Source organism: Heterocephalus glaber, unplaced genomic scaffold (genome assembly GCF_053883595.1).
Source record: "Heterocephalus glaber isolate CG9 unplaced genomic scaffold, H.glaber_assembly_v1.0 deba00000470, whole genome shotgun sequence".
In the NCBI taxonomy this organism is placed as follows: Eukaryota; Metazoa; Chordata; class Mammalia; order Rodentia; family Bathyergidae; genus Heterocephalus; species Heterocephalus glaber.
Genome location: NW_028258145.1, coordinates 15715087 through 15737883, shown reverse-complemented (window position 1 = coordinate 15737883; position 22797 = coordinate 15715087). Strand labels below are relative to the sequence as shown.

At 40.0% G+C, this 22797-nt stretch overlaps 1 protein-coding gene across 2 annotated transcripts in view; it reads right to left on the bottom strand.

Annotated features, from left to right (window-relative positions):
- Positions 1 to 21710, bottom strand: part of Eif2ak3 (eukaryotic translation initiation factor 2 alpha kinase 3) — an 84630-nt gene extending 62920 nt beyond the window's left edge. Inside the window, exons 1-2 of one of the 2 annotated variants that reach the window (XM_004844547.3) lie at positions 21171 to 21710; positions 12780 to 12909 (exon numbers count right to left, since the gene is read on the bottom strand). In XM_004844547.3, the coding sequence (XP_004844604.2) occupies positions 12780 to 12909; positions 21171 to 21481 (441 nt within the window). In that variant the 5' untranslated portion in view covers positions 21482 to 21710. Of the gene's footprint in view, positions 1 to 2451; positions 2622 to 12779; positions 12910 to 21170 lie in introns of those variants that run through there. The other variant, XM_021258183.2, reaches the window with a different exon arrangement.
- Between the last annotated feature and the right edge of the window lie 1087 nt (positions 21711 to 22797).

Sequence of the window (22797 nt, the reverse complement as noted above, 5' to 3'; positions counted from 1 at the left end):
TACCACACAGTGCCATGGAAGTTCCCCGAGTGCTCCCTTCTGCAGCACATATACTAAAATAATGTTTCCTGAGTGCAGGGACCACTCCCGTCCCGGGACTGCTAGACCCAGCACAAGCCCTGTATGCCACACCAACATAATGATGAATTGTTTGGGGTATGTTAAGGTGAAGGTGCCTGTGACTAGCACACTGAAGTTGTGTAACAGGCAGTGAAATCCTCACAATGTGCTGAGCAGCATGGTAAGAATGCTGTGCACATGTTGCCTTTGAATAGTCAACTTTGATAAGGTACATGAAGAATTACATTAGAAAAAATGAAAATATACCACTAAGTACTGAGGCACTTAAAAAACTATGAAATGGTGAGGAGAGGGAAAGGAATAAGCATGATGATCTAGGATTGAGTCTTGGCTTTACTACATCAGATAAATCTCTGAACTTTATGGAGCCCTAATTTTCTTATCCAAAAAACAGATTAATATTTATTTCACAAGGATATATTAATGATTAAATAAGAATAGATCTGATACCACTTTACAAACAATAAGGTACTAATCAAAAAATAGTTTTTACAGATGTAATGGCCCAGGGGTTCTTCTTTTAAACTTCTAATGTAATATGTGTGTGTATGTGTGTGTTGAAGCACATATGTATAGACTTATATTTTTTAAAAGTTAAAAACTCTTAATGCAGAAACATCTGACCACTATAATTCATAAACCTTATGGTATACTGTATAAGGAAACATAGTCAGAAAAGAACTGTTTCATTAATACAAAATTTCAAAAATAATAAAAGCCTTTAGAATTCAAAGATGTGCTCCAAAGGGAACTTCAAGGGGAAAGCAGACTGAAAGCTCAATTATGCCAGGTCAGTAGTTTCTTTCTCAAACCTCAAAATCAAATAAAGATCAATTCAATATAGAATTAAATATATCAAATTGCTACCAATTTTTGGTTCACAAGACATTTCTTGCTGAGTGTGGTGACATATGCCTAGAGTTCTGGCTGCTTTGGAGGTTGAGGGAGGATTGCAAGTTTGAGGGCAAGCTGAGCCACTTGGCGAGAACTTCTCTCAAAATAAAAATTTTTTTAAAAACCTAGAAATGTAGCTCAGCACCAGAGTGTTTGCCTAGTATGCACGAGACCCTGGGTTCAATCCCCAATACAAAAAAAAAAAAAAAATCAGTCCTACATTCTTTGATTAAAACAAAGAAGTTCAGAAGAATCATAAGATTTCAAACACTAGAAAGATGTTAACAAGTTTATTTTTATATATTTAATTCTTCAAAAATAATATACTATGTATGGGACTTGAACAGAAAAAGATGCTCCACTATTGTTGTACAGTGGCCATGCTGTTTATACTTACACTATTGCTAACAGTCAGGAGTCCCTTACCATTGAACCATCCCTCAAAGACTAGGGACAGTGTGGTTAACAACTAGTTAGATGACGTGAGAGGAGAGGTGGTAAGATCTCTCAGCAAAACTGGTTATTAGTCAGAACTCGCCCCAGGTGACATGTTTAAATGGAAACAGGAGGAAAAATACTCTAAAATGACTTGGTGTTTATTTTCTATTTTCAAAGACTGTGAATGACTTAACCCAAGAACAAAAAGGACCAAGTAGATAATAAATGTTTAACACCCTTTCCTTTATTTAATCAACTTACAAATACTTGAAGGAAAACTACCAGACTGGCTTTTTAGGCATAACTTTCACATTCATGATGAAAAAAACAATGATCTCTGCCTTCATCTAGACTAACAGACATTTGTGAAGTAGGGAAAGAAAGAAAAGAAAGAAGGAGAGGGAGACAGGGAGGCAGGTAGGAAGGAAAAGATCTATTTCCTAAAAAATAGGGTCAAGTCAGTTTCTCATTTGGCAGCATGCACGCCAAAATTAATTAGTTTGGTTCACACCACTGCGTTTAGCCATGCTAAAAGATTGATAAAATTAAACCACTGTTTCATTTCCATAATTAAAAGAAAAGCAATTATACTAAGCAATTATTTAAATATTGGCTGGCCACATAACAGACAGTCACTCTTCAAAATAAACCACCATCTTAAATGACACAGACAGCCTCAATATCCATTACTTAATGTACAAAGGAAAACAGTATCAAGATGATTTGGATGACTTTCAGTGTAAGTGAGAGACTCTTTAAGAGACTGCAGCTGCTTCTGTAACAAAGCAGTACTCAAGTCTGGACGCTGTGGACAAAGCAGCAACCAGAAAAGGTGCACTCATCTCAAAGCGACGCCCCCTCCCCAGGCCTCTGTACCAGCTGGGATGAATCCAGGCTGCCACAGACAGAAAGGAGGATGGAGAGCACCAGCATCACAGCTGTCTACTGCACCTGTCTGAAAGAGCAGGGCACAGTCCCTGGGGAGGAGCATACTCGAAATTAAAAAAAACCAAAAGCAAATTCTAAGTATAGACTTACAGCAGAGTTGTTTGCTCTTTTTTTTGTTTTCTTGCTTTTTCAGACAGGATCTCACTACGAAGTTCAAGCTGGCTTTGAACTCACTATGTAGCCCCGGCTGGTCTTGAACTTGAGGCAATCTTCCTGCCTCAGCCTCCCCGAGTCCATTACCATGCTCAGCAAGTTGTTCTTTTTAGGAGGGATAAAAAGGCATTTTAATAGGAAACAAAACAGAAAACAAATATATGGTATTTAATTAACGAAAAGGTTAAGGAGTTCTCCAAATTAGTTACATTATGTATACAAATTAATATTATACAATGTAAGGTAATGTATAGATAAATTATAATATTCTTTATAAGGTATTCTAAATAAAGACAAGAAAACTCTTTGTATTCATGTATCCCCAGATATGGAGAACTTGATAGTTCAAGGATATTTAATCTACTTAGATTTGGAGTATGATACAAAGACTGCCTGAAGATCCCCACGAAAAAAATTACTGCCAGATGTGGTGGTGCACACCTGTAATCCCAGGACTCAGGGGGCTGAGCCAGGAGGATTGCCGCAAGTTCAAGGCCAGCCAGGGCTACACTAATCATTATGCTAATAAGTTATGAAACAAAACTTTTAAGACAATCAGCAAGAAGCCACAGCCAAAACCTCTTAGTGCTTTTTCAAGGTTGAATCTGTATGTAAATTACCAGAGGAAAGCAAATCAGATTTCACCTCAGGAGGCCCATCAGAAAATTAAAAGCAAAACTCTTAGCTACTATTAACTGTCAAAAATATCAGGCTCAGTAACCTGGACACATCTGTTAAAGTTCACACTGTGAACCTCAGGTGTATTGTTCAGTCTGACACACACAAACAGGCACACCTACATGCACACACACCAATGGCTTTGGCTTGAAAAAAATCAGTATTCTTTTGAGGAAGTGTGCAGATACCTTGACAACAGGAAAGAGCAGCAAATGAGAAATGAGTCCCAAGGTACCCCAAACTTCCGGCAGCACACAATTCATTCTAAACACAATGCAAAACACTTGGTCTTATTGCAACGGCCAGTCTCCCTTTTCCAGCAGGAACTTTCACTGACATATTAAGTTACCACTGAAGCAACATAATATACTTCCAGATCGGAAAAGGTTAAGGACAACATCACAGCATGCCAGGAGGCAATGAGATATGGACTTAGTAATAATCTATAATGAAATTGATTTGTGTTTTTTTAAAAGTCCTTAAATGTAGTAAAAGGAGAAGTTCAAAAATTTCTCTAGATAATTTGGGTGTTTCAAGTACTTAATTGTATCTGATTCCTGAAGTCAGAACAATTAGATTTAATTAGTCCAACCCCATAATTTTAAAGAGAAGAAAATTAAAGTTCTATAGGATTAAAGAGTCAGTTCACATAGCAAGTTAATGGTGGGATCATGACTAGTACCAAACCACCCAAATTCAAGTCCACCCTCCACGAGAACCGAATCAAATTCAGTGGTTAGATTTAAGGTTGCCCTTATGGAGAAATTTGATTCGGTTCTCGTCCAGTTCAGTTTGCGACCAGAATCATGGAAAGAATTAAGTTCATGAACCAAGGTACCACTGGATTATGAAAGTTGGCAAGCTTCATGAAAGCTGGCATGAGATGCACTTAGAATGATTCTATTACTCTATGCATCCAGTTCAGCACATCTGACATAGTGGTTTTTGATCTTCCTTTTGTGGTATTCTACCCACCTTCTGAACATAATGTCTGGATGATGTGCAGCACATACCTTGTTGAGTAACAGATGATTCAGGCTCACACTACAGTCCCCTCTTCCTGCTAATATGCTCATAATCTCACAAGTATTATGTCTATCATACACCAGATTAGCAATTCTCCAAGTGTGGCCTTCGGGCTCTTTTTGGTTTTTTTCCATCAATATTGATTTGTTTTATTTTTATTTTTTTTGCCCATTAAGTTTATTGGTACATTCTAGGTATAAAATACAGTTACATTCATCATTGGGATCTTGTACCATTACATGAGTATCTTGGTTCTTATTTTTTTCCCTTTCCCCTGCCCTCCCTTCACCCCCTCCACCCTTCCCTATTTGCAAAGACTTTGTTTCCATTTTTTCCTTTTCTCATATTTTTTCTTTTCCCTTCTTTCCTTTCCCCTACCCCTCCCACTTCCTCTGCTCTAGACCTTTACTTCCTATTACACAATATCAATTATACATTTTTTAAATTACAATATCAAGATCTACGAGACATTACCACAGATTTTACAGAATTTAAAAGGATATGGAAAGCATATTACAAAAATCTTTTTAGAAATAAATTTGACAACTTCTAAAAAGTACCTTGGAAGACAAATTACTGAAACTAACTCTGGAGGAAATATAAAATTTGAATAGCACCTATAAAAGAAAGTATATTCCTAGCTTGAAAACCTACCTATATAACAAAAACAGGCTCATATATATTTAACTGATTAATTATATCAAACATTTAAAGCAGAAAAAAGGAACACTTCTCCCCTCATTTTAGGAAATCAATATTGTGCTAATCCTAAAACTGGATAAAGATAATAGAAGAAAAAAGTATGAACATAGATAGAAATTTGTTTAACAAAACAAACTATTAGAAGTCAGATCTGGCAGTATGTAGAAAGTGGTTTTATTATAGGAATGGCAGTGTTGGTTCAGCACTGGAAGATTCACCCCCATAAGTCATCATTTTAACAAAGTAAAGGAAAAAGCCATATGATCCTGCTACTAGTTGGAGAAAAAGTATTGGACTAAATTCTACAGCTGTTCATGGTAAAAGCTATCAGGAGTCTAGAAGTAGAATAGAACCTTCTGAACAGATCAAAGACATGTACTCCATACTTCCAGCAAAAACACCTTATATGAATGGAGAAGATACAATGCTTTCTCCTTAAGGAGGGGAACAAGGGCAGATATGCTTACTCTTCATCTGTCCATTAAACTTTGAAACACAGGCCTAAACCAAAATAGTCTGGCAATAAAATGACCCAATTAGCATACGATTGGCACGGTAGAAGTAAAATATTTATATGTAGATGAAATGATCATCTACAGAGAAAATACTAAGAAATCTCTAGGAGCCCCTAGAACTTGTATTTGAATTTAGCAGGATTAGAAAACACAAGGTATATATAAAAATTCAGGTCTATGTATACTTGCTATAAATGAAAAATTGGATATTGAAATTTAAGAGTTATGTAGGAGTACAAAGGACCTAGAAAATTAAAAAGAAAAAGAAAAAAAAAGTGTTGGAAGACATTTAGTACCTATTAAGACTTCCTCTAAAGCTACAGTAATCGAGGCAGTGTTGGTGTAAGGAAAGACATATAGATCACTGGAATAAAACAGAGAATCTAGAAATAGAACCACACATATATGGTCCACTGAGTTTTGAAAGATTATTTAACATTAACATTTTACAGAACATAAACTCAATTCAAAAGCAGAGGAAAAGGTAGCATTTTCAGCAAATGGCACTAGAACACCTGGTATCTGTATATAAAAAATTAACCTCAACCCTTTATTTCCATACATAAAAATAACTTGAAAGGATCTATGAACCTAAGTATGAAAGACTAAAACTATAAAACTTTAAGAAGAGATTATAAGGGAAAATGTTTATGAATTTAGGGTAGGCAAGAATTTCCCAGGATATAAAAAACATGATGTATAAAAGAAAAAAAATGATAAATGAGATTCCATCAAAATTTAGAACTTTAAATGACATTGTTAAAATGAAAGTAGTCCTTAAACAGACCATAATTATAATACATATAACCTATGACCAGCATATATAAAGAACTCTTACAGCTCATTAATAGACAACCCAATTAAAAAGTAGACACAAGAAGATGATAAATAGCCAGTACAGCACAAGGAAAAGTGTGCAACACTAGAATCAGAAAAATACTAATCAGTACAATAATAAGACTGAATTATAGACTCATTAGGGAGATGAAGTTAAAAGTTTTAAAAGAACAAATGTCAGCTTAGGTGTGAACCAGTTAGAACTTTCTAATACTGCTAATGTGAATGTAAAATGATAAAACCATTTTGGAAAACAATATAGAAATTTCTTGTATTCCTGTTAAGAACCAACAGTACTGTTCTTAAGTTTTTACTTGAGAGGAAAGAAAACACATGTTCACAACAGATTTGTACATTCAAGTTGAGTATCCCTTATGTGAAATTCTTGGGACCAGAGTGTTTCTGACTTTTGTTTAAAATTCACTTGATCTGCAAAGAGGAAAGCTACTCCTGCTTTTTTTTTTTTTCGGGTTCCTGTAACATGCAGTATTGTTTTCCACCTTTTAACTTTCAGTCTATGAGTTTCTTTTTGAATTAAATGTGTTTCTTGTATACAGGATATTGTTGGATCTTGCTTCTTGACCCATTCTGCCAGTCTATTTCTTTTGACTGGTGAGTTGAGACCATTAATATTGATGGTTATAATTCACACATATTGATTTATCGTTGTCATGACTTTGTTTGTTGGATTCTCCCACTTTGTGTTTAATTTATTTATTTTTGGTACTGGGGATCAAACTTGGGTCCTTGCACTTGTGCAGCAGGCGGCGAAACCACTGAGCTAAATTCCCGGTCCTGCATTTAATTTCTTGTCACACCCAATGGACTCATTCTGCTGGGCTTTCTGGGGTTGTGATCCTCATTGTCTTTTCCTAGGATATTGTCTAAAATGTTTTGGAGTGCTGGCTTGGTATTCATGAAGTTCCTAAGGTGCTCTTTGTCATGAAAGTATCTCATTTCTCCATCAATTTTGAAAGATAGTTTTGAAGGATACATCAATCTGGGTTGGAGGCTGTTTTCCTTTAGGGCTTGAAATACATCACTCCAAGCTCTTCTTGCCTTGAGGGTTTGCGTTGAGAAGTCTGCTGTGATTCTGATGGGCTTTCCTTTGTATGTGTTTTGTTTTTCTCTAACTGCTTGTAGAACTTTGTTCTTCTGCTGGGTTTCTGGAATCTTAATGACTATATGCCTATGTGTAGATTTTTTTTGATCACAGCTAGTTCAAGTCCTATATGCCTCACTTATCTGTATGTCAAGTTCTTTTCCCGTTTGGGAAGTTTTCTGCCATTATTTTTGTGAAGAGATTTTTTATGTCATCTGCACTCTCTCCTGTTTCTTCATTGACTCCGATCAGTCATATGTTATTCTTCTTTGCATCGTCTAGCAGCTGCTGGATTGATTTCTCGTGGTCCCGTACCATTTTAAAGCAATTTTTCTTTTCCTGGTCACTAATTGCAATCTTATCTTCTATATCTGAAATTCTGTCCTCACATTGGCTCATTCTGCTGTGTAGACTTTCAATGGAGTTTTTAATCTCCTGGAAATTTGTTTTCATCTGTTTTATGGATTCCACTTGTTTCCTATGTTGGGATTCTACCATGTTCCTCAGCTCATCTATTTTTTTATGTATCCTTTCTAGATTTATTAATCATGTCTTGCACTATGAGCACAACCTCTACTGGTGTTATCTGAGAAATTATTTCTGATTTCATTTTTTCCATATCCTCTTTTTTTGCCAGTTCAGGGAGTCCAGGTGATTGAGTATCAGAGTGTTCCATCTCGTTTCCCTTTGGGGTTGCTGTAGGTGATCTGGAAGTCTGGTTTTGAGACTTGTTTACGTGTCCTCTCATTTCTGACGGGGAAGGGGCACTGCTGTTGGCACCCATGTGGCTCACCTCCTGTGTGCTGGCGGGAGTGGTACGGCAACCCGGAAGCCTCCTCTTGTGCACTGGGAGCAGCCCACCTCCTGTGTGCTCTTTAGGGCTCTTTGAGGACCTTAGAAGTTCAAGAAGTTTCCATAATGAGATGTTATTGGCTATTTCATTCTGTTTTTATTTGCACTGATGCTACAAGAGGGTTGCTGGCATTTTTACATGATTTGAGCACCAAACTCGTAGGTGTTGTGTTCTCTTGTCACTCATTTGCAACCAGAAGCAAAAACAGACCACTGCACTTAAGAATGCTCTTGATGAAGCAGTAAACATAATTAATTTTATTAAATCTTTTCTTTTTTTTTTTGGTACCAGGGATCGAACTTGGGACCTTGTGCTTGCGAGGCAGGCGACAGAACCACTGAGCTAAATCCCTGGCCCTAACTTTATTAAATCTTGACCCTAAGTATATACTTTTTACTATTCTGCATAACTAATCAGGAAGCATAAACTGAAGCACTTCTTGAGTGAAAAAGCTTGTAGGACTGACATGAGCTGAACTAGCTGCTTTGTTCCTGAGGATCCATTTTTACTCAAAAGTCAACTGAGAAAAACTATAGTTATGAGACTCAGGTATGCAGCAGACATCTCAGAAATGAACAAAATGGATTTCTCACTTCAAAGAAAACAACTGACGAAGGTTAGCTCAGTGGCACCGTGCCTACCTCGAAAGTGCAAGGTCCTGAGTTTGATCCCTGGTACCGCAAAAACAAAAAAAAGAAAAAAGAAAGAAAACTGACAGTACTTGCCATAAAATTCAAGTTTTCAAGTGAAAATTCTAATTTTGGAAAGCTCATATCTTCCAATGTGAGCCTGCCAGTTTTTTAGTACTACACTTTCCTGGGCCTTGGGGTACAGGTCAGCGACAGAGCAACTGCTTAGCAGAGTAAGGGCCTGGGTTTTATTCAAAGCACACACACACATATAAAACCAAAAAAAAAAGACCAGATAAAATCTGCAATGATAGTAACAAATTTATCTTTTATTTTTACTTTATTATTTATTTAGAGATAGGGTCTCACTATGTAGTATAGGATGGTCCTGAACTCAATATGTAGTCCAGCCTGGCCATAGAACTCATGGCAGTCCTCCTGCCTCACGTCTCCTGAGTGCTGGGATTAGGGAGTGTGCCACTATGCCTGGCTCAATTTTTTAAATATTCTAAAATATCAGAATTAGAATACTCTAGTCAATATCTGGAAGATCAATGTAACTCAGTAAATTCATATTTTCTAAATAATGTTAGAAATTATACATGAGTAAAAGGCAGGACAAGGATGCTAATTAGCAGAGTACTAAATGTTCATTTATGGTTTCAGATCCAATGCAACTAAGCTTTAAGAAATTTCTACTTGTTTCATGGTAGTAATCGAAACAGAATGACAACAATTATCTGAAATGACTCCTAAAATACTCCTTTCTTTCCAATTACATACATATGTGGCTACAGTTTCTGCTTCACATAATTCAATCAAAACAACACGGCAAAATATTTCATATAGAAGTAGATATGAAAATCTAGTTATCCTCTATTAAACCAGAAATTAGAGATTTGAAAAAATGTAAAACAATGCCACTTTTCTCATTAAATTTTTCCTACTAAAAAATTATCCTTGATAAAAATATTATGCAAAAGGTTTAGTATGATTTAACAGATTAGTAAGGTTTTTGAAAATTTATTTTAATTTTGAATTTTATAAATATAGAGCCCACGGAAGAAAAAGCTCTTTGAAGCCCTCAAGGAACAAAGAGCTTGAGACTCACTGTGTTACATGAACTACTGGAGTTCATAGAGGGCACACACACACACACACACACACACACACACACACACACACACACGGAAAAGGCTTAATACAGTAGAGCTGGGCAAGCCTGGATTCAATCTTTATCATAGAATAGGTCTATAACTTCAAGTAAAAAAACTTCTCTGAGCTTCAGTTGTTTTCTTTCACAAAATGGAACCAACATCTCCACATCTGCAAGATTACTCCGAGGATTACACTTTGTGTAAGGAACATCAAGTACAGTATACATTACAGTGCCAGGAGCAATACTGTCAACAGCACATCTACACACAAAATACATGTTCTCAGGAAATGGGCCCAAGAATTTGAGGCAACGGTAAATCTAGTAAACTTACGTTATCACAGATTCAATATCTAGACACTTTTTCTGTAAAGTAGAAAATTAAAATCTAAATAATATAAAGAGATCTCAGAATTCTTCTCTTGTACAAAAAACAGCTAAAGAGTTTTTCATTTATTGCTGCAAAGATGCACAATAAAACCTTTAAATGTGCTTGCAAGTCAGCATTGCAATGTATTCTATCTGAAACATCTATGATTGGGTGTGGGAGAGTGGACACTTAAAGTAAGAGATCTTTGAAAAAGATCACAGTAAGTTAAACACTAACATGCTGCCTATAATCCTAGGATTCTAGGAAGCTTAGGCAGGAGGATCTCAAGTTTGAGCCTGTCCTGGGCAACTTAGCAAGAGCTTGTCTTAAAAAATAAAAAAGGGCTGGCGATATAACTCAGGGTGAAGGCTCTTGGTTCAATCTCCAATACTGCAAAAGAAAAGAAAAACAAAAAACACAGCTCTGATATTTGCTATTTGTAAGAAAATCTCTGAGTGTGACTAGCTGCTTATAATTTAAACATACTCAATAGCACTTGGGTTATTACAACTATTTGCATTCTGCTTTGTCATATCACGCAAAATATCTTTGTCTGTGTGTGTGCACACATGCATGCTCACATGTATATTTCTTTTTTTTTTTTTGGTACCGGGGATCGAACTTGAGACCTTGCACTTGCGAGGCAGGCACCGGAACCACTGAGCTAAATCCCCGGCCCTTCACATGTATATTTCAATTTGCAAACACACTCATGCTTTGCACCACTACAACACACTGAAAAATTACCTCAGGTGTAAGCAGTTTACAATCTTCTCATTTTGCTCATCATCTTTTATGTCTAGTTTAGAAACAAAGCAAAACATGCAAACCCAAGCATAATTCTAGCTGAAGACAAAAAAGTCAGAAACTTCACCTGGAGTAGCAATTCATTTGAGTGTCATTCAGAAAATTTGACTTTCTATTCAAAATTTTTAAAGTAATTTATAATCAAACTGCTATTTGCATTAGTGAATTACAATACAACAGGGGCTCACTATTTTCAAAAGGCATTTTAGAATACCACCGGATGCACAGCAGGCACTCTGAAGTCTAGTCAGGGTTCAGCCACAGCAGACATGGACATTTGGCAGTGCTGTTTCCCTACATACCCACCCGGGCGCAGCTGAGAAGAACTCAGGCTGGTTTCCGGGAGAGCACAGTGGAGTTCTATTGCAGATGGGCTGCTGGCAGCACCTTTCTCATTCAAATGATCCATCAGCACTACTCAGATCATCCTCACACCTCTTACGTTGGGTTTTGTCTTTTCAAAGAAAAAGACTGATGATGAAATAAAAGACTATCATAGGGAGTATATTACAGGAAGAACTCAGTACACTAGAAAGAAGGCCGAGGGCATTCTAGAAAATAGGTGACTGCTTCAATATCAGCAGTCACAAGTCCAAAGATGGATTGATTTTTGTTTTTTTATTATTATTATTTTTTTTGGTACCGGGGATCGAACTTGGGTCCTTGAGCTTGTGCAGCAGGCGGTGAAACCACTGAGCTAAATCCCCGGCCCGATGGATTGATTTTTAAATGATTTAAACAGAACAAAGATCCAGAAAAGACTTAATCCATCACAGCCAAGACTATAGGGGCAGGAAATGAGCTTTCCTCTTACTGCCTTCCCTTTCTGATTCCCACCTTACTGATGAGGACATTAAAGCTCTGAGGCGCTGAGTCACAGTCCTGAGCCAGAGTAGTGCTGGAATCGAGGTCTCTGAATCTGTGCTCATTTCCCTCTACCATTCTAGAGCACACAACTATTAAGTACAAATTCTCTGCAAATAATCAAATTTATCTAGAATTACATTCCAAGAAAATTTTAGGTGGACTGTGCTTACAGATAGGATGTATTTGAGAGACAATGTAGGGAATAACAATTTACGGTATTTTGCAGCACAAATCTCTAGTAAAACTCAGTTTTGATTTATATTTGTCTGATTATTCCTAGGGATCTTGTGAAAAGAACAAAAAATGATCATGTTATAGATCAGGTAATATGCTATATTGACAGAGCAGAGGGTATCCCTCAGTTACTCATTTCTATGATTAACTCATTTAAAACCCCAAATAATCCTAAGAAGTAGGTGCTATTGTCCACCTCATTTTACAGGAGGGGACTGAAGGATAGAAAAGCTACGTAGGCCGGGGATTTAGCTCAGTGGTTTCGCCATCTGCTGCACAAGCGCAAGGACCCGAGTTCAATCCCTGGTACAGAAAAAAAAAAAAGAAAAGAAAAGCTACGTCCCCAAGTAAAACAGCTGATAAGAGGCAGCTGGGCCTAAAAAAAAAACCTAAGGCAGCTTGGCCTTGAGCCCAAGCTTTACCAGCAAATCCATCAGCAACTATTGACTACAGCTGTCTTCAAGTCAACATTTAATAGAAAATTCTTACCTCTGGCTTGCTAAGGCTGGATGAAACCAAGGAACCAGATCCCACGTCCAAATCCCACTGCTTTTTACCATGATTCTCAGCATCCAAGGCAGCAATTCGTCCATCTAAAGTGCTGATAATTACTAATGATCTGTAAATTAAAAATGAATAGACAAAATTGGAAAAGATATCTAAGATTCTGTGCACTTCCATACACTTGAAGAAAACTAACCCCTACTGATAAAAGGGGAGCCCAGCTCCCTCCAACACTTGACACCACCATCTGTCTTTAGATTGTTTGTTTTTTGGGTTTTTTGAGACAGGGTCTCACTATAGCCCAGGCTGGCCTCAAATGCACAGTGATCCTCCTGCCTCAGCCTCCCTAGTGCTAGGATTACAGGCATGTGCCACCACGCCAGGCTCACCATCTGTCTCTAGAACAGGAAGGCTTCAAATACGATGCTCTTTATCTGTTTATTGCACATATGGAAAGTCCCAGATTCCCCTCCTTCCACATCCAAATGTCTATGAGGAGCTCAACATTCTCTGCTCTGTCCTCTCCTACCTTTCCCCCCTCCTGAAAGTCATTCCCCTGAAACACAGTCCTCCCTAATCTTCACTTACCTCCTTACTCTTACTGAAATGGGGCTTCGCTAAGGGACATTACTTCCCTACAGAGGCAAAGGGAATTTTCCTCTCTCACAACCCTAGACTCCTGGGCCCAGAGATGGAGTAGGTGCACTCCTTGTCTCTTCCCGGACATTTCTTAACCATTTTCCTCCTCTCCTCTCTGAAAATCCTCAGGATCAGACTGTTTCATCCACATCCCCTCCAGTCATGTACTGACCCTTAGGTCATTCCAGAGCATTTCAGCTGCTTCACACACTTCTGGCTTTCCATTACCTACCTCTCTTAGCCATCTGTTAGGCCTTGTGTCTAGATGTCCCCTCACAGCCTCATGTGGCTATAGGTGGGGCTTTTTGGAGGTGGCTGGATCTAGGGTGTGACTGATTTATGGTGCAATGCTAGGGTTAAGGGTGTGTGATTACTAAATCAGTCCACTGATTGGTTTGGCACTGCCCTAATCCTGGTAGCCTAGGTAGAGTAAAAAATGGGCAGAAAGAAGCTTGTTTTTGTCCACCATAGACTGTTTCTTCTCTGCAATGCCTGTCTGATCAAACCCTAGGCTTATTATTACCAGTAGCAACCTCCCTACTCACTGAAATTTTAAGCATTTCACCCCCAGCCACCAAGGCCTCTGTTTTAGCTCAGTTCCTCCACCTCTCTGACCCCACCAAGAACCTGCAAGTCAGTGACCCTAGGAGCATCACCACTGTCACGCTCTCACTTCCTTCCCATCTACTGTAAGCTCCAGTCCCTCTTCCTATCCTAAGAACTAGCTTGCATCTACCCTCAGCTCCCTCTCCCTCCTTCACCTTCACAGTGGACTGGCAGGACTCCAACCCTGGTTAAATCCCATTTCTCCACTCTCCCATGCCTGCATCTGTGCAAGGGAATGCAGATGGAGAAAAACATAGCCCTGCCAACTGCTCTTGCTTTAACTCATGACCATGCCCTTGAAAAGGCCGTGGGTGATGCTCAGTGATCAGGACATGCTTCCTAGTCCACACACTATCTCGGGATCTAGGTTAGCTACCTCATTTCTCCTCTCCTTAAACTTGATGCCAGTTCTTCCGAGCTCACAAATCTCAGTAGCTGTGCCCCCCATTTTACTAAGGTAAAGAGAGGTAATCACAAGCTTGCTTCCTGCCACCACAGCTGCTAGTTATCTACACCTGGACTGATGAACTCTGATCTCCCCTTGAGAGCACAGGGAGACTGTCCAATGTCCCTTCCACGCTCAACTCCTCTCCATAAGCAATAGCGCTCCCCCCACGCACACTTGAAGACTTGCTCCTTCCTGAAAACGTCTCCTCTTACTCTACATCATCAATTACTCCCTCTCCTGGAGCATTCCCAGCAGCAATTGCTCTAGATTCAGTGAAAATACATGTGTTGAAAGCTAATCCCCAGTGTGAGGAATTATGAAGTGGGGTTTTTGGGAGGTGATTAGGTCATGAAAGTGGAGCCTGCATGAGTGACATCAGTACCCTTATAGAAGTGGCCCCAGAAACTCCCCCCGCCCATTCATCATGCAAGGACACAAACAGAGGATGTCACCTATGAGGAACAGGCTCCATGAGACATCGAATCTGCTGGACTTCCTAGCCTACAGAACAATGAGAAATAAATTTTCAAGCCACCTAATTCATAGAATTTTGTTATAGCAGGCTGAACAGATAAAAATAGCATCCCAAATTGTTATTATTTCCCCCAATTTAAAAACCAAACCAGGGCTGGGGATGTAGTTCAGTGGCACAGCGCCTGCCTAACAGGTACCCTGGGTTCAATGCCAGCACCATAAACAAACACATAAATAACACTGGATCCCTCTATGCTGATTTATAGGGGTCCAGGAGCTTTGGCTTAGGAACTGCAATATGTCCTTGCCTGCAGTCTTTGACACTTTTTACAGTCAAGGACTTGATCTTGACACTTCTGTTCTCTTCACCCTCAGTACTTTTCCACCTATTACCCATTCTACTATAGTTAACTCTTTAACACAATTACCTCCCTGTCAGACTTGGAGCTTCTCAAGGAAAAGACAGCTATCTACTTTCAGGATCTAACAGTGTACAGAATCTAGTCCTTAATAAACTGCAGTAAATGTTTGCTGAATGAATCAACTCTGCTAAGACAGACATCCACATAAAACAGAAACAGAGGTTGAGACATGAAAAGAGACCTGTCTCCAATCACGCATAATCTAATTCTGGACAGAAGTGGAAAGTTAGGTTTCCTAACTCTAATTTTGTTATTCTGTCAACTCTAAGTTTGCATAAGTGGCAACTACTGTATTATTCTAATGTGCAGAGTGTTATTTCTTCCAGAAATCTCATCAAATGTCATTTATCTTCTAATTGCTCTGACTATGCCCTCAACTGAGCAGAAATGACCTCATGCCACAATGAATACACAATTTTTAAAGAATTGTTTGCTCTGACTTAAGTCACCCAGAACACCTGGCTGACTTACAGTTATGTCTATTGGATTCTGGTAAGTATACACTAAATTCCTTCACAAGGTAATTGAGAAACTTTCCCCATGAAGAACAGAACCAGGTAGAAGAGCCTCGTATGGAGTGAATAGGTTTTACATTAACTGCTTATTTTAAAATTTCACATTTCCTTTCTTGGAAGGAAAACACTTCCCAAAGCTGAAAATATGATTTGGTTGAATCTGCTTTTTAAATTTACCCTAGAATCCTGCACCTGAACATACGCTCTCACTAAAGTAAGCATATGTTCTAATTTACAAACAAACTAATACTAATTGGACTTTACTTTCTAGCCCACACCTACTAAGCAAATCTTTAAATTAAACCTACTTTATTTAAACACACATATCACAAGACTAGCCCTATCCCAAACCAAAACAAATAAAATGAGCTGGGTGTGGTGGCACACATCTGTAAGGGGGGGGGGGTGGCCGCTGAGGCAGGAGGGTCACTGTGAGTTCAAGGTCATGATAGGGAGACCAAGTTTCAACAAAACAAAAGTCAACTATATAAATACCAAGAATACTGGATCACTCTGACATATCAAGACTGTTAAAAAAAAGTAATCCAATTTTTCAATGTTACAGGGAATATGCAAATGACTTGTATATCCTTTCCCTGCTGTATTTACATTTCTGGAAGCACTTCTAGGGCTGGGGATTTAGCTCAGTGGTTCCACTGCCTGCCTCACAAGTGGAAGGACCGAGTTCGATCCTGGGTACCAAAGAAAAATAGAAAAGAAATTAGAAAAAAATTGGCGTGTGGAGCTGCAAACACTTCTATTGTATTCTACGAAACATTTTTTTTTTTTTCCTACGAAACATTTTTAATCAAAATGGTTACTTAGGGTCTGAGATTTAGCTCAGTGGTTCCGGCACCTGCTGAGCAAGCACAAGGTCCCAAGTTCAATCCCGGTACCAAAAACAAACAAATAAAATGGTTACTTACAAATAGAACATGGTTTTAAAAAATACAATTTCCTTCCTTGTACAGTATTTAGCTCTATAATTCACAAGCTATGTTTTTGTTTGTTTTCAGGGGGATGCACATGCTAAGCACAGGGTTCTATCACCAAGCTGCACCCACAGCCCCGCCTCAATTGGTAATAAATACATATAAGCAGCTCCTCTTATAATAGGGGAGAGGCAGATGGAGTTCAGAGACAAGAGTGAGAAAGTGAGGCACTTGATAACTACTGCACATTGTAACTAATAAAGTGAGGTTCCTTCTGCAAAATGCCAAAGAGCACACAGAGCTGAGCTCTAATAAAGGACAGCCTCCTGTCCCTGTCACATCCACATAGTACTTGGGCATCAATTAAACGAAAGACAAGTGCAGACAAGGGTAATCCATTACTCATGAGTATGTTTATTTTGGCTTTCAGACTTGCTTTGAAAGTTATTTGTAAATTCTTTAAATATGATTTTTAGTTAGCCCAGAGTCTGGAGTCAGAAGAAAGAACAGGGATGGGACCAGGTGACTGACCTCTCTTTCAACTCTATATTCTGAGACGTGCATTATTCAGTGCTCCTAGTGGTTAAAAACTGACAAGCATGAATATGAATCTGGAAATCTGAGGAAGAATAGATTTCTGTACCTTTGTTTCACGTTAGATCAGTTTGTGAAAGGAGAGGAAAAAGAGGGATTGAATCATCTTACATTTGCAAAGTATTTTCATGGTGTCTCATTTAACCCACAAAAATTCAGATTACAGATGCACAAACTGAAGAAGCATCAGAGATCAGTGTCATATTAGTACTTTTGTTGGAGAGAAAATACACACTGAGGTAAAAGGAAATATATTTTGCAAATTAGTGTACAGTAGAGGTAAAACTAATTCTTTACAACTTCTGAGGTTGTCAGAATATCTTCAGTGTGAAAATGTTCAACTTACTGCAAGAACCCCAAGAAATACCTTGTAATTTGCTATGAGTGTTGGAGTTAGAAAACTGGTAATAGAAATTATGCCAACATCCATAAAACCTAACAGTGAGGTACAACTGAGGCTTTCTTCCAAACTTTCTGCAATGAACCTATCATTTAAATTTCAACTACATGTAATGTTTAACAGAAGAAACACAGATAGGTACTTTTTTGAACAAAAAATAGTTTATTTATTCATTCACATGCTTGAGATTCAGAATGAGCATTAAGAATGAACCCAACGAAACACCAAGAGTTCTAGGTAGACAAAAAAAGAAAATAATAAACTGGTAAGTCTCATCTTGCTTAAGTATCAAAAGACGACCAGCAATAATAAAGGTCTTAATTCTTCATCTCCCATGAAGAGTTTGCAAGTACAGCACAAAAGTTCTTCACAGCTGTTTGTAATAAATGCTTGGGTAACTCAAATCTGTTCCCCTAATCCTCTTTCTTGAAACAAACAGGATATTGGTCTATTATTATGGAACTCACTGTCTCTGGTTTTTGACTTTTTTTTAAAAGAGGAGGAGGGACTTTAAAGCTTTGCATATTTATCTGCCATTGACTATCAAATTACTTCCCAAAGGTTTGTTAAATGGTCCACACAATCTAAACTTCGCACTGCAGACAGACCCTTAAATCAGGTCCCATTTCTTCTCAGCCAATCTGTCTGCCAGAGATTAATTTACTCTTCACAGGCAAAATTCACCATGTCCTCTTGTTTCTGAGAAAGAAGTAATCCTCCTGCTTACCAAGCAGATCCTCTCCATCTACCTTCATGTTCTCCTTACAGTCTGTAACCCTAAGATCAGGCCCCTTGTCCTAAAATTGCCTCCCACCAGTGAGGAAAGGGGGGAGCCAGGCAGAAAGGGATGAATCATTAACCTCTTGATCTGCCTTCTATCTCAATGGCTTTACTTAAATTCTTTTTCATGTGTCATCTGCACCAAATCTTTTTTTCCTCCCACTCCTCATCTTACACCTCCAGTCTAGCCAGGTGTACTTGTTTCCTCTGCTGGCTCTCCATAAAATACAAAGATGTTTCTTGAGGTTCTCTTGTGGGTCCCTCCTCTTTCTCACAACCTCAACTATGCACCCTAACCTCTCTCCAGCCCCTCGTATCTCCCTCTGATTGTCTTCTTGTCTGCACCTCCAACACCAAACCTCTAATCCTTTCTTCCTTGCTCCCCAACCTTTTGCATTTCCTATATGTGCTGTCATCTCTCAGCCACTTAGTCTCAATTTCTAGACAGGTTGCCAGGAGAGGAGGAATCAATTCATCTGCCAGGAACAAAGATTTTCCCTCAAATCTCTTTCAAATCTGTTGCCTGATTTATACCACATAACACTAAGCCTCTTACTAAGCTAGAATACTCTTTTTTGATATCTCTCCTTTACCTCAAAGTTTTCAGCACAGCTGCCAGAGAAATATTCCTTACACATAAGTTTGATCAGGCCTAGCATTCAAGATCCTGTATGGAGCATTTGTCAAACTGCTGTGCACGTTAATTAATAGTGACTTTCCTAAAATATGGGCACTTGGTCAGGCATTTAGCTCAGTGGTTCCACTGCTTGCCTTGCAAGTGCAAGGACCTGAGTTCGATTCCCGGTACCAAAAAAAAAATGTGGGCACTTGTTCAGTGAGAGTTGGGGTACCTGATCCTGGGGTTCTAACATGTTCTCAGGAAATGATGCTAACAGTGTAAGAAACACACACACACACACTATAGCTCCAACCTATTTTTTAGCCTAGTCTTCTACTTCTCCCTGCACAGCACACATATCTGTATCTCTCACATACACATGGGTCACATGCACAGAGGTACAAAATGTTCTCTGAACATAATTACAGCCTATGGGTTTGTTGATGTTTCCTCAAGTCCAATGTCTATCAGAATTCTAACCACTTTTCAAGAGCCAGCTTTTTTGCTCCAGCCTCTCTCTTATAACCTATCTCATCCTCGTGACCAACCCAGTGAGAACCACAAAAACTTTGGGACACTCAGGATTTCATTGGCACCACTTCTGCTCTGTAATGCCATCAGAGGTCTCTCTTTTCTCCCCTACAGCTGGACTGCACATTCCTGCAGAAGCTCAGGATTTACTTGCTGAAACTCTGTAACCCCAGGGCATCTAGGATTTTAGCGCCTGGTAAGGCAGAGGTGCCTTCGAAGGCAAGCAAAACATCTTACCCTACTTTACCATCATTTACTTTGAGCAGCTGTCTCAGAAATTTCTTTAAGAAAAACAATATTCTTCCTGAAGTTGACTCATTAGCAAACCTAAGATGTTGCTATACACTTGCTATCTAAAAAAAATTTTAATATGAACACGCAAATGGTTTCTAGAGAATTTTAGTATTTCTCTTATTTTCAGTACTCTCCAAGTATAGAGATCAATGTTTTGATATTTAACTGAAATTTAAATCTAACTTATGATGATGTAGTTATTACTATAAGCTTTAAATACTTTGTAATCCAGATTCTAACCCTTTCTGGCTTGATTTACCTAACATCCTGTTATCATTCCATTTGTTAAACAGCTTTTCCCCACTTTTTCCCCAGCTGTACAAAGACTGGCTATCTGCAAAATACCTTATGCTAACATGTCTTACATTCACATCCAGATTTTGAAAAGTGCTTTAAAACGTGCACCTCGAAGTAGTACACTTAAGAAGGATAAGAAAACCAATCAAGATAACCCTAAATTAAATGTTTACACAGCAAACCCTTTAAATATCAAAGAACTGCCAGCATTCACTATAACCAGAGCTCTTAGACTTCAGAGTATTCTTGAATTATCCAGAGTGCCTGCTAAACATGAAGATTCCAGGTTCCTATCCAGAGAAGTCTAATTCGGTAAAGCCAGGGTGGAGCCCAGAAACCTGTACCTTAACCAGCATCCCCAGGTGATTCTGATGCAGGTGTTTCGCAGCTCTCAATTAGAGAAATACTGCTCACTCCCCGCGTCCAGGAGCACTAAAGAGTTGTGTTTAAAAAACGTAGGCATGCATCTCTTTCGAAAGGCCTTTTTCAAAACTGCTGTTACATCAGCCCAAGTATAGGGTGATTCACATAAAGGAAAAAAAAAAAAAAGAGAGAGAAAGGTTGTCTGCAGGTTGAATGAAGCCCAAAAACGAAGGACTAAAAGTACCATTTCTTTCAAACCTCTGCACTCCGTTCTCCAAGCAGCCCCGACTCATTCGAGGATGCTGCTCTCTCCGGGGAGCCAGGACCAGGCGTTCTGGAGCTAAGCCCAACCCGGTCGCTGGCTGGAGGATGGGAAGGCGTCACGGTCCCCCGCCCCGTCTCCTGGCACCAGAGGGAGGACCCGCGACCCCGGCACTCCTGGCCCGGGGGCGCCTCACTCACCGGCCGCGCGGCCGCAGCTCGGCGTCGTCGTCGCCGCGGTCCGCTCCCCGGGTCTCCTGCTCGCCCGACGCCGCCGGCAGCGCCTCGGCGTCCTCCACCGTCACTTCAGCCGCGGCCACCGCCCCAGCCGCCGGCCTTCGCGCGGCCGAAGTGGGGGCGGCGGCAGCCCCCAGGCCGAACGCCGCCTCTGCAGTCGGGGCTGGGAGGTTTCGGGCGCGCCCCGCGGCCACCGTTCCCGTCGCGAGTCCCAGCAGCAGCTGGAACATCAGCAGCGCCCGCGCCAGCGGCCCCGGGCGGTTGGCGCGCTCCATCAGCGGCCGGCCCCGCGCGCGGGCATGGAGGCTCAGCCCCCGGCGCCCGCTCTTCCCGCCGTTGCAAGTCTCTGACCCCGGAAAAGTTGCGTTAGCGAGCCTGCAGCCGCGCGGACGGAATAAACAGCCAGTTGCGTTCCCCGGGCCACGTCTCAGCCCGGCCTCAGCCACCACCACCTGAGTGACAGCCTCCCGCGGACATCGCCCATTGAGCAAACGGCCCGTACATCTTCTCTCGGATTGGCTGCGGGCCCTGCCACTCTGAGATAGGCGGGCTTTTCTCTGTGGACAACATCACACTTACCAATCAAATCGTATTTTCGTTCCATGAAACCTGGCCCTTTTCCAGACACGGTAACCAATGAGGAATGCCCCTCCCAAGAGTCTTCTCACATGATTGGTAAGCCCTGCGATTCCCGGAATACCTTCCCTGAAACAGATTGGCCATCTCGGCTGTTGGTCTCGCCCATCAAAATGAGGCTCAGGAGAAGACTTGAAGGTTATTGGTCGAAATGAATGCCCTTCAAAATAAATCTGTGCTAACTGCTTCTTGATTGGTTGGAAGCTGCACTTACTACGTGGCCGATTCTGACTGCGAAGAGGACTGTCCCCAGGGGAAGGAAGAGCAGGAGGCGAGTCCCTAGTGGCGGGGAGGAGGCCGACCTTAAAGGGACTGCTTTTGTGGTTATTCTAAAGCAGAGTCTATTTGGAAAGGTAAAAGCGAAGCAGAAAAAAAGAAGTGACCGTACAAGTCATATTATCCCTAGAAGCGGCTGGAAGGGATAAAACAAGTTGAGGAGATGATCCTACTCTTAGAGATAGCGTGACCTATAGATACCCAAGCCACCCGAAGGAGCCGGCCAGGTGCACCTGTAATTAGTCCAAGGTCGCATAACTATAGAAACATGACTTTAATTCAAGCTTTCTGACTGTGGTCTGACATGCTTTATTCCTCTATAGAGTTCTAGTGAAGAGAAAAATGAATTGCAAAGGGCCAAAGTGGAGAAGATTTGAATCTTCAGCTAAGACATTTGAACTTTCCTTGCAGCAGTTAAGAACACTAAAGATTTTTGAGCAAATGAGTAGGAAAATAAGAATTGGATCCTTCAGCAGTATATTCAGAAGAATAGCATCGAAAATGAGACTCATCAGAATCCTGTGAAGATTTAAGATGTTGGCAGTTTGTGTACATACCTACATTATTCTCCATCTGCATGCAGTCACGTTCTATTTTCTTCCATCTCAAAACAAAACAAAATTACTTCTCCCTGTAGCCCTAACCACATTTCTTTGCGCTTTTGGACATCAACTGTAAA